Source organism: Sorex fumeus, unplaced genomic scaffold (assembly GCF_029834395.1).
Source record: "Sorex fumeus unplaced genomic scaffold, SorFum_2.1 ptg000061l, whole genome shotgun sequence".
Taxonomy (NCBI): domain Eukaryota; kingdom Metazoa; phylum Chordata; class Mammalia; order Eulipotyphla; family Soricidae; genus Sorex; species Sorex fumeus.
The window spans coordinates 41,375,263-41,387,848 of record NW_026606118.1 but is presented as its reverse complement, the minus strand read 5'-3'; the positions used below and the strand labels follow the sequence as shown (position 1 = coordinate 41,387,848).

General features: G+C 34.7%; 1 protein-coding gene and 1 non-coding gene across 2 annotated transcripts in view; both read left to right on the top strand.

The window, feature by feature from the left end:
• The window catches only part of RNF217 (ring finger protein 217), a 127,996-nt gene extending 123,209 nt beyond the window's left edge, over positions 1–4,787 (top strand). The window contains exon 6 of the mRNA XM_056126262.1: positions 48–4,787. Within this exon, the coding sequence (XP_055982237.1) occupies positions 48–121 (74 nt within the window). The 3' untranslated portion in view covers positions 122–4,787. The remainder of the gene's footprint in view (positions 1–47) is intronic.
• Positions 4,788–12,119: 7,332 nt separating this feature from the next.
• On the top strand, positions 12,120–12,254 carry LOC130034839 (U8 small nucleolar RNA). The gene has a single exon (XR_008794167.1). It is a non-coding gene; the product is annotated as a U8 small nucleolar RNA (small nucleolar RNA).
• The last annotated feature ends 332 nt before the right edge of the window (positions 12,255–12,586 follow it).

Genomic DNA, 12,586 nt, shown 5'->3' with positions numbered 1-12,586 from the left:
GACTCTTCCCAAATTTGTTTTAATATCATCTTTTTCTTAATCCCCAGGTTTATTTGTATTTCCTATCTATTGCCTTTGTAAAAAACAGAGAAAACGTTCACGGACAGCTATGCACTGGTGAAATTTGCAACAGCTTTCATCTGCCTGAGCTGGTTGGAGTGGGAGCCTTACAGAACGGGGCACTGTCTGAAAGCCAAATCTTGAAAAACACCGAGAGGAATCTTCTGTATCTCGCCTCCCTGTGGTTCTCTGCAGACCACAATGCCTCTAGCACCGGTGCACTCCCAACCTTGATATCCTGTCCTTTTCTTCCACAGATTGCTGCTTCTAATGAAAACGGTCACTTTCGTAGACTATAAACATCTGTATCATAACTCTGACTTTCTTAACGGTTCTTGGAAGAAAATAGTTTAACTAGGAACCACTTATCCTCTGAACTCTCTGAGCATTGCTTGGACAGTCTTTGTACTTGCACCTCCCTCCAGGCCATCTTCTGAGACTAGGTGTGAGTAGCAGAAGTCCCACCTGTACCAGCAAACAGAGAGAGCCACTTGTAAGAAGATAAAGGCTCATCATTTGCACCTATTTTCATCTGTGCCCCAAGCAGTTTAATTCCTTCATCCTTCAGATGTTATGCTTGTTAAACATGCCCAAAAGGGAACTAATGAAACTAAATTAATGAGAAGAATCTTGAGTTACTGAAGTGTTTATGTGTGGGGTATAAATGTGTGTATATAAATAGCTATATTAAACTGAGGCCCGATAACCTTGCACTTGTCAAGTTCCATGCCTTTACACAATATTTCCATGGTTTTGTGGCCATAGTTAAAGATGATGTTTCCTTTGTGGGCATAACCTGTTAATATAAAGAATTCAAACCAATGTAGGCACAGGCTATTTCAATGTTTATCCTTTCTATTTCTTTCTCTCCCTCCTTTTCCTACATACACGCAGAGAAATTCATGCAGTGTCACTTCAAGGATTATCCAACTATAAGGCTAAAAATGAGAGATGGCTTTTAGGAAATTCTTAAGATATAAATGTTCAGTCTTCGTATTTCATGTATTTTAGCATACCTGCTTAAATATATTAAATAAATCCTTCAGACTAGATAAATTTAAGCAAAAAGGTTAATTTGGTTAACCTTTTAAACAATCCCTCTTTTGATATTGTTTCTAAACCAATTTACTGTGGCAGATAATTCTGTACTAGGTCAAGGTGTAATATTCAATAACCCACTTTCCCAGCTTTTTTTTCTTTCTTGTTTTTCCTGAAAACAAATGCTAGTTTTGAAATTTATTTTCTTATGCTTACTGCTCAAATGCATAATGTGTTGGTTTCTTCCTTTGGGGGGAGATATATATATATTGAAAACAAGATGTTTTCAAAATATATATGCATATAATTTGTTCATGGGCTTATCTAAAACATAATTTTAGGAAAAGAAAACAAAAGTAGTGAAGGAAATATTTTCAGAAAGTTTATCAAATTGATGTCTTTTAAAATACAAGAAAAAGCAGATAACACCTCTTTCCTGTTTCCATCACAAAAGTTGATAACAGAAAGGATGTAAAGACCCTAAGAAGCCTAATGTCTCCAATTGTTTCCTAATCCTTGAAATTAATTGTTTGCCATAGATGTATCATCTGTCTTCAATCTTGTCAGACTTGAAATATATTGTGATAAGACATGCATTAACATGGATCATTTGTTTTAGTGGGCTCCAGACTCTAGGAATATTTATCATTTTGTTTTACTTTAGAAGGCCATGATAGTGGAAGTTTACTTGCATGGATAACTAGCCAGCACATGTGCATTTTTCTGAATCATGCTCAGAATCAATGTACTACAGCTTCTGTGCTAGTCTTTTTCCAGATAGACTAGGGTATGCGCTTAATCACTCTGGAATGGTGTATTTCTAAACCATGATGTGGTGCAAGAAAGAGTAATGCTCTAGCTTCACAAGTTCATCTTTTCGTTTATCCACCCATCCATTTGACAAAATATTTACCGAGTGCCTATACTACATGCTCTAGTACTAAAACTGAAGCAAGACTTTCTAGCTAAACTCCATGTATTTCTGTTGTTAAGAGTGTTTAATTTTGATAAATTCGTCCTCTCTGATTTAGGCATTAGTTTGACAATAATATGAATGTGGTGATTACTAAATTAGTGAATATGCTCATATGTGATATATGTGTATGTATTTATACATGTTAGTGTATAAATATGAATACATATCCCACATGTATACAAAATAGCTAAATAATATATTCTCTGGTCTTAGAGAATCTATTTTATTTTCTTAGGTTATTGTCATCTGATGTCTTTGGCCTACTCAGGGATTTTTATTCCTTTCTTTGAATAACTTATCTTTTGGAGATATTTTTATATTATTTGGAAATGTTCCAATTTTCCAGTTACAGAGGAACGTCTCTTGTCAGTGAAGTCTGTTTCGTCAACGCTTGAAATAGGATGCACAGTGTTGCACAGGATTTTCACTTTTCTATTGTAGAGATTTTCTTAATTAACATGCATTTTTCTCTTAAAAGTTGATATATATATATGTATGTATTAGGCCTTCCCCCTTTCCCTGCCAGTGACTTGAAATAATTATATTTTTACATCATCATCACGATCATAAAAAGAGGGGGAAGTTTTAAAAAAGTGTTATTTATATGACAGTGCCAACATTAAAGGTGTAAAACAGTTGTAATAAAATGGGGATGGGAGTGGGGGGGTGGACAGATTCTACAAACTACCTTAGAAAAAGAAGTGTACACATAAGATAAATATCTTTCTAGCTAAATCTTATCATTTTTATGTTTTTACTGTAAATTTAATATAAACTCCATTTAAAAATCAAGCTTATAGAATTTTAAAATACAAATTCCTCTGTTTACCCTACCCCTTATTTTTTTAGGGGTTACCTCTGTTACTATTTGGTGTTTTTCCTTCCAGACACTTTCTACAAGCATACAGAAAGTAAGTGTGTATATGGTACATGTGTCTCTGTATTAGTTTTATACAAACTAATAACAATATTATGTCTTGTGACTTTTTTATCTTATTTTATATTGATAAACACCTTTCCATAAGAGTTTAAATAGATATGTATTATTCTTTTATATATTGCTCCATATTGTATTGCAGGGCTGGAATTAAATTTGTTTTACAGATTTATATTTGTAAAACAAATTCCTAATTTATATTTGTAAATTTGTTCCCTATTAAATGGACATCAAGATCAGTTTCACTTATTTGTTACAAAACATCAGTGAAGGTCCTCTAAATATATTTTGTCATTTCATGTGAATGTTTTCGTAAATTTTCAGATTTTGATTTTTATAAGATAATCATAATAAAACGTTAGTGAATTTCAGTGAAAAACATTATAAAGAGAATGTATTCAAACCTGTTTCTCAGTGAAAAGGGACAGTTCATAGTGGAGGAAGTGGATGATTTTGTGTGTGTGTTAGACGGGGAGAGGGTGCTACCCAGTGAAGCCCAGAGGCCCTGAGCCTGCAGCCAGCTGTTCTTGGCCCTGGCAGTGCAGTAGTCCTGCTTGGGGCGATATTGTGATCAGGCCCAAGAGTGCTGGGTCCCCAGGGCCACAGCCAAAAGTGAGCCAGGTCATATTGCTCATCAAACTCAGGACTTCATGAAGCACTCTCAGGTCTTAGAAGTGCCTGATTTTTAAAGACACTCCTTTTGCAAGATGATTTCACTCCTGGTTGATTAGCCAAATAAATATCAGGCCAAAATGTATTTAAAATTGTATCGTCTTCCAGTAACAGTAAAACACAATTATGCAAATACATTCTACACAGTAAATATTCATTGCCATTGGATTTCCGTATGTTAATCTTTGAGTGATAGAAATAAACAGCCAGGCCTCATTATCTGGCCTGAACATTTAACATCTGTCATCACTGGGTCAAGCATCACTGGGAGGCACCTCATCCGCAAAAAAAAAAAAAAGAGAAAAAAAAGAAAGAAAGGAAGGAAAAGAATAGTCAATAAATGAAATAATCATGTTTGTGTTTGTCACATTTTTAACACCATTATCCATGTTCATGCATGTTGCTTCACAAAAGTACTTAATTAGGCTTTTGTAAAAACAAAGAAGCGGTATGTTGGCAATTATGAGTGTCAACAAATATCCATAGAAAAATAAGTTAGATTCATGGGAGGTCTGATGGTTTGTTTGGGGATACTTAAAATGATGGACTAACATGAAGCATTTATTTTACCATAAATTCTGTTGGTTTCCTTGGAACTTTTATTGGCAGACTTGAAAAAAAAAGAGGGATAAACCTTTTGGTACAAGCAACATTCTGTTGCCACCACCTGGATTTTCTGATAGGTGCTACTGTATCTTAAAGGTAAAACAGACAGGAAAATAATCAAAGATAGTTACTGTTGAAATCTGATTCATTTAATTGTACTGTAGTGTCAGGATCCAGTGATGCCTGTCAAGAAATTTCCTGTCCTGTGCCACTCACCATGTTGTGAGTCTCAAGGGTCCAGTTGAGCCTTTATCTTTGAACCCTAACACCCAAATAGAATATCTGGCTCAGGGCTTCCCCTAAACACCTACAAACCACTGTAACCCTTTCTAGTCCTTGGTTACCCACCCCAAACCATTTTCTCCATTCCCTGATGCTCTTACTGTAAGCTCCTCTTCACACAGAGAGGGTGAGAGAGAGGAGAGATGAAAAACTGTTGTAATATAAAATCTCATTTTTTCTGACCTTCCTTGCTGGCCTTTGTCTTTGCACGTGAGATTCATTCAGTTTCTCCCCATTAAACAAACACAACTGTTTGTAACAGATTTTTATGCTGCCTATTAAATTCATGGTTATTATTTTTTAAAAAATTAGTGGCCTAAAAAGCATTGGTATATTCCGTTAACTACAAAATTTAGAAATCCATGCCAAATTCTATTTTGGATTTAAACTTATAAACAAGTTGCACATATGCCTTAATGTGAGTCTTCACATTGGATTTTTAGGCTTATCTTTTTGTACTTGCAGTTGAATCCTACCCCAACTATTGAAGGTCATTTTTCCTGTGGTCATCTTTATTATTTTGTGTTAATAGCCGTTGTAAGCATAGCCTTAAAATTCAATAATGCACTTTAAATTATGTGTGCTATTTATGACATTTGACAGTTAAGAAAACTGATAGGTGTTTTTTGATGGAGATATATATTAATGGTGTTTCCATATATATATTTGGGGGAAAATACTTCAGTTTCCCTATTTCAGTTTGAGGAAGGGAAAATATAAAGCAGATCATTCAAAAGAAATGAAACATACTTGGAAACTAGTACCTGAAGTCCATGTCTGGAGCACAAACATAGCAAATAATTAATTTTACCTAATAACTTTCTTGGGATATTTGCTTAAAAGATTAAGTAAATTTTACCTATAATTTTCTATTTTATAAAATTCTTTAAAATAATCAACTGGCTACAAATATTGTATCTAAAAATTTACCATTGGTTTAAAAATATTTGGTTTTCATATAACTATAATTATAATATTTTCCTGTGCTTTGGAAAATAAGTACTAAAATTTGGTTTTTAATATGTATGTCCACATTGATTTTTTTAAAACAACAGAAATAATTTTATAGAAGTATGATGGTATGATCTGAACAAAATCAAAATTCCAAATTTGGAGGAGTATTCAAGATTATGAAATGTTAGTTATTAGAACTTATAATGCAGACCTTTAAAAGAAATTCAGTGAAACTAATTTGTAACTTTCATTTTTAAGGCTAGAATTAATATTCATTTCATACCCGGCTGTTGTATTCTGACTTCTATTTTATATCACTTGTACAGCTGGAACTGAGTTGGTTATAACCTAATCCAGAAAGCAGAAAGAGTCCAGAAGTTGAAGACTTGTCTGTTTAGAACCTTAATTGAAATCTTCAGTTATCACGTTCCTTCTAGAACCCTGATAATAGTGCCAATTACAGAGATAATCTTTTGACTGAAACAGGAACAAATGGGCTTTAAAGGCAATGCATCGTTTAATAAACACCCGTAAAATTTTGCCAGTCCCCCTTTTTATTTTTATTTTTTTACCTTCCTTTAAATTTACAGAAGAAATTGCATTGAGTATGTATCTGTGCATCATTTTGATTAAACAGATTAATAAACATAGAATGTATTTCATTTTTCTGGTCTAACACTTTTTTCACCCTTTCTATCATTAACATTCAATTACTTTCTTCCTTGCTTGTAATCATCTCTTCAACATTGTCACATTTCTTGCCTATCTTATTTTTTATCTCTGCAAACCTCCTCGCATCTTGGCCAAGTTTGGAATAAATTCTGTTTCACCATTAACACTTTAACTGTAATAAAGTGAAATTTAAAAGCTGAAAGGGCTCCATTATTTGACTATAGCAGTAACATAATTTCCCTTGGTTTATCTCTAAAATAAAATGGATCAGGAGTCCTTGGAATGCCAACCCTCTTCTTAATAGGTGTTGGAGAACTCTATCTAGCCCACATGTTGAAAGATGTCAGTTGAATGAAAAAGCCTAATAATATTCTAAGACCAGCCTTAAAAATTGCAATATTAAGTTTGGATATTAATTGGATAACAAGCAAGTGTAGACATTCATCTAACCTTGTCCCAATTCTTTCATGACTTACCCAAAATGGCCAAATATATAATTTATGGTCTCTATTTCAACAGAAAGACTCAGCTTGACCTTGGTCTGAACTTTTATTGTGTAGCATTTGTATATATAATTCAACCATGGGATTCATATTCTGTGAATTTTGATATTAGACTTATTATCTGTTAGATTAAATTGATTGTTACTGGTATTAGCCTTATTTCAGTGAAATGGTTAATCATTTGCAAATGTTCAACTTTGTCATTGTTATGATTTAGATATAAGCCACCCTCAGGATATGTTTTATAAAGGCTTAGTACATAATACAGAAAAAGGTTCAAGAGAGAGTCACACTTTGGTATAAGGGGACCCCAAAAATTGCCAAAATAATGGCATTTCAGATTCTTTTTTACAGTGCCAAGTTATTCAATTTCTGCAAAATTGTCAGGTGTTTATTTAGTACCCGGCAAAGAAGTGTTCTCCATAATTCAAGCAAATTATTAGAAATAATATTTTTCATTAATTCTATTTTCTTTTCAGATTACTTTCTCTATGTCCAAATATAATTTTTTATTTCAAGTAAATTTTATCAAAATATTTGATTGAAATACTTGAATTCTCTTAGTTTATAGAGATAACATTTTATGTTTCTTTAAGAAAATTAATATGAAACCAAGAACAGCAATTTATAGACATCTATCTTAACAAGGATAATCCATTACAGAATTTTAATTTGAAAATGACAATCATTTCTTATGAAATAAATTATTAACACAATAAGTGGTAAATTATTAAATTATATAAATAATTTTGTAAACAGGAACACAAAAAATAGTGCCACTAAAATGTTGGTATGTTGACACATGAAGAAGGCACAAACGTTAGTTACTTGATTTCTGTTTTAAATACAGGTGATTACAAGACATAGACATGAACTATATTTATACATATATATTACAAAATAGTGAGACGATTTGATTATTCACATTCTTTTTCACAAAGAATGTAAAATGCTAATAAAAACTTGGGTATTCAATCTCTTAAATATTCAGAAATTACAGTTTTAAGGAATAATTGTCATTGCCCATTTATCAGAACATATTCCATTTTAATTATATTCTTTGTCCAATGAAAAAAGGATAAATTTCTTAATTACGAGATAAATGAATTTTCAGTAATATTTTAAACCACATATTATTCATAGTTTACAGTTTTTGTATACTTTTTTTCTGTAATCAAAGCCATTTTTCAAATAAGTTGTTTTCTTTAAATGTTTAAAATGAGCCCAGTTAAAAAGATTTGCTTTACTTATTAAAATTATATTTGAATATATTTATGAAAGTTTATATTTAATTATACCTTAACTAACTTTGGTGTTCATAACACTCTGTGAAAGAAACCATTTTGAAAATATTTGAAGAAAGGCAGACAAAAAAAGAATATAAAACAACATTGAAATATTTATGTAAATTACTGAAAGAAAATTGGAAAGAAAATAATTTTGTTGTGATGAAAATGTTGGAAAAAATTATTGGAGACCTTAATTCCTTACATTATTAGACTTGTTTCTGAATAATTGTTCAAGCTATTGATTCCATGAATTGTGGTTTTAGCAAAGTATATCTCCCATCATCACCATTTTAGTGTTTATACATTAATTATTGAAAGGAAGAACATTATTAGGCTTGTTTCTGTATAATGAGTTCATGCTATTGATTCCGTGGATTGTTGTTTTAGAATAGTATATATCCTACCACCACCACCGTTTTAGTGTTTGTACTTTAATTATTAAAATAAAAGGAAGAAAATGGTGAATAAAAGCCAGGGAAATTGGGTTAGTCCCATTTCCAACAACACTAATGTATAGCCCTTTCAACCTTCCATATGGTGCTTTGTGTGTGTGCGATGAGAGTATGTAACATATGTGTTATTAGTGCCTTATTTTTTTTCACTTGACTTTATTTCTTATTTAAAGAGCCATATATTTTATGTGAGTATTTCTTGGTCCCTCTATTTAAAGTGCTGATGAAACAGTATCGTTAGCGAAATATATTGGCTACATTTACTACCCACTGTTATCTCTAGAATAGCAGGTTGGCCAATGCAGTTTCCTGAAGTTCGTTGTTCGTTTCTAAACTAGTATAAAAACAAGATCTTAAACACCATGAATTGAAATGTGTTTTGATGCCACAAGAAAAGTATGTGATTTTTAAGGTTGACTACTGAATTGAAATGGTTTTCAATTGTTATCCATTAAGACAAAAAATACATTTTAAAGAAGCAATTAAAATAATTATATGGTACTTACAACTTGTCTTTGGCAATATTTATCTGTAATGTACTTCCACATAGAAGCAGACCCGTGGTGTTTGCTATTTATATGTAGTAGCTCCATTACATTCGGCTTTATTGACATCAAGCCATAATTTTTCACTAGATTTCACTTTGCTCTTCATCTGTGCCTTTTGTTTTAGCTTTATACAAGAAGCTGGTTTTGTTGTATTCTTTTATGTACCATAGTATATAATTCAACATTTCCTGATGAATGTATGACGAATAATTAAAATAAATCATATACTTAGAAAAGACAAAGACACAGGTTGTATATGCAAATATGTGTAAATATTTGACAAGGAAAAAATGTAAAAGAAATCTTCCTGCCAATAGATATGTCCTGCTGGATAGGACCTGGAAATTAGCGGAATTTTTTGTTTTGTTTTGTTTTTTAAACAGTAAATTTAAAAATCTATTACCTCAAGAATTTTCAGTGGACATGTGTCATTGTTCTGTTCCTTCATAGTAAACACAGTCTCATTTGCTGCTGGCAGTAAAAGCAACCCAAGTTTCAGATCACACAAATTTCAGGGGCAAGTCTTTCAAAAGATGGATACCATGTGCTATTTGGGAGTCTGATTTTGTAGTAATGTCCCTATACCTGTTGTTGTGATTGGCTTATTTTTGTTTGTTGGTTTTTTGGTTTTTAAATGGAAATGTAATTGATTATGAGATGTGATTTCGTGGAAGGATTTAATGACACTCTACTTGGATGGAAACTATTGTGGTGATCAGCTCTTTGGACACTTACTATAAGCTGTTGTATGGATTTCTGTGGAGTGCTGTTTACTTGCATGATGTGTGCAAAACATCATGCATCATCATCTAGCAATGCCTAATAAAGATATTTAAAAGAGAAGACTTTTGTCTCTTTTACAATAGATTGGGAATTTAACATAGTAGGGGGTGAAATTTTACAATATCAAAATTACATGTGTAGAGTAAATTGGGAAAGAGTTCTTGTTTTTGCACCCAAATATAAGACTGGAGATGTGGAAATCAATGGAAATTCATGAATATTATTTTGGCAGGTAGATTGTGTCATATTGCTGTGGCATGTTTTGAGGCAAATGTCAGAATGATGAAGATCTGTCCTGCCCTCAGTCCATGCACAGAGACAGGAAGTACCCTCTTGTGGCAAGCTAATACATTAAGGTGGAAATAGGATGTGGCCTAAAGTGGTGGTTCTTCAAACAAAGGGGCCTTTACAGCAGTGGGAAAAGTCAAAATTACTGTACCCTCAAACCTGAATGTATTTATAATATTTCCCTCTAACCTATCAATTGGGTTTTTTGGGATTTCTTTGGGGGAGGGGGTCACACCCAGGGGCTTAGGGGTTACTCCTGGCTCTTCACTCAGGAATTACTACTAGCAATGCTTGGGGGACCATACAGGATGCTGGGGATTGAACCCAGGTCGACACCCTACTCATTGTACTATCAGCACTGGCCTCTAACCTATCAATTGTTTCTTTAGATCTGCACCAAGGAGAATAACAATTGTTGACCAAAGTATATGTGTAAAATTGTTACAGGAAGTCTGGGAAGATAGTTTAAAAAATTGCACATACTGTGCACGCTGGGTTTCATACCCAGCACTGCATGCTCCCCTGAGCACCCAAGTCCACCAAAATGTGAACCCCAAAAATGAACTCTTGCCAATATTAAGTGTAACATCAAATATTAATAGCATAGAATATTTGAGAAAAATGAGATTGGAGTTTTTTTTTATTTTTTTATTAAAATTTATAAAATTCACTATCACTGTCATAGTTGTTCATTGATTTCCTCGAGCAGGCACCAGTAACGTCTCTCCTTCGTTCTAGCCCTGAGATTTTTTAATTATTTATGTATTGGGCTGGAGCGATAGCACAGCGGGTAGGGCGTTTGCCTTGCAAGCGTCCAACATGGCCGACCTGAGTTCAGAGAGCCCGGCAAGCTACCGAAAGTATCTTGCCCGCACGGCAAAGCCTGGCAAGCTACCCGTGACATATTTGATATTCTAAAGACAGTAACAGTTGTCACAATGAAGACGTTACTGGGCCCACTCAAGCAAATCGATGAACAACGGGAGGACAGTGACAGTGATTTATTGATTGATTGATTGATTGATTGCTTTATGGGTCACACCTGGTGATGCTCAGGGGTTACTCCTGGCTCTGCACTCAGGAATTACCCCCGGCAGTGCTCAGGGGACCATATGGGATGCTGGAAATTGAACCCAGGTCGGCCACTTGCAAGGCAAATGCCCTACCCACTGTGCAATCGCCCCAGCCCCCAGCCTGAGATTTTAGCAAGTGCCACATTCGAGGCTCTTTCAGGGTCAGGGGAATGAGACCCATTATTGTTACTGGGTTTTGGCATATCGAATACGCCATAAGGAGTTTGCCAGACTCTCGTGTGGGCAGGGTACTCTCATTAGCCTGTCGGGTTCTCCAAGAATAAGATAATAAGAGGTCATGTGGCTGCAAATGCGGCCACATGCTTCCAGGAGCTGGGTTTTATAGTCTCTGGGTCTTGGCCATTGATGGGATAACATGGTGCTGGGGGCAGTTGGTGGGTATAATGCCTACCTACTGGAAGATGGGGGATATGTATGAAGGAGGACCCGTCCCGTTCCAAGCAGGCTTGGCGATCTCAGCCCCAGGTCCTGCCTGCCTGGGTTCCTCTGCTGGTTCCTTCATGCGTGAGGCTCATCCGAACGTGTGGAGAGTGGTCTTAAGCATGGCTGTGACTGGTTCTGGAGGTCTTCAGCTGCTGGGGCTCTGCTTGGGGCTGGGAGGGAAACTCAACCCGCACCCCTCCAAGAGGCCCCGGTGAGGACAGTCAGGTGCAGGGGTGGAGACTCTGTGCTGTTCTCTTCCGGGAGCTCGGTTTTATAGTCTCTGGGTCTTAAATTATAAAACAATTCAAAAATTAAATCTTACACGTGTTGAGCAAATGAAGTCAGTGCACCGAAGGGAAAATACAGTGATCAAGGACAGGCAAAATAAATTAACAGTTATAGAAGTACAACTCTGGGTACTCTCAGGCAAGGGGTTGATTAATGACTGACAAAGGGGAAGAAATTCTCTGGGATGACAAAACATGTTAGATTACTTCAGCTGGTGGTTAGACAAGGTCCTAAGGGGAGTTTGGTAGTAAAGTAAACTAGATAGGATAATTCCTACCTGTTCCTCTAGTCAGAGGGCAAATAGAACAATGATTGGCATGCACATAATTTATGATTAACATCTCTGTGTGATTAGGGCTCAAAACACCCTATCTGATTAAAAACTAGATGATAAGGTGTGAAACTTAAAGTAGGCCAGACTACAGCTGAGAGATGGGTTTGTGAAGAAAATAGCTTTGCAACTGGCCTTCTGTATTCAAACCCCAACTTTACTAGCTCTTGTTACCTCAGGTGAGTTTCTTTCCCTCTGTGGCTCAGTTTTCTCTTCTGTAAAATGAGGATAATGGTATGTGTCTCTCGGGGTAGTTTACAGAGATTAAACGGAGTTTTAAAAGAAATAAATAACTTAAATTAGTACTTTACTCTTAAGCTTTCAGGAAATCTTGGTTTTTATCACTATTAGTAACTTTTGTGTTGGTCAAAACAACATGATTCCTTTATC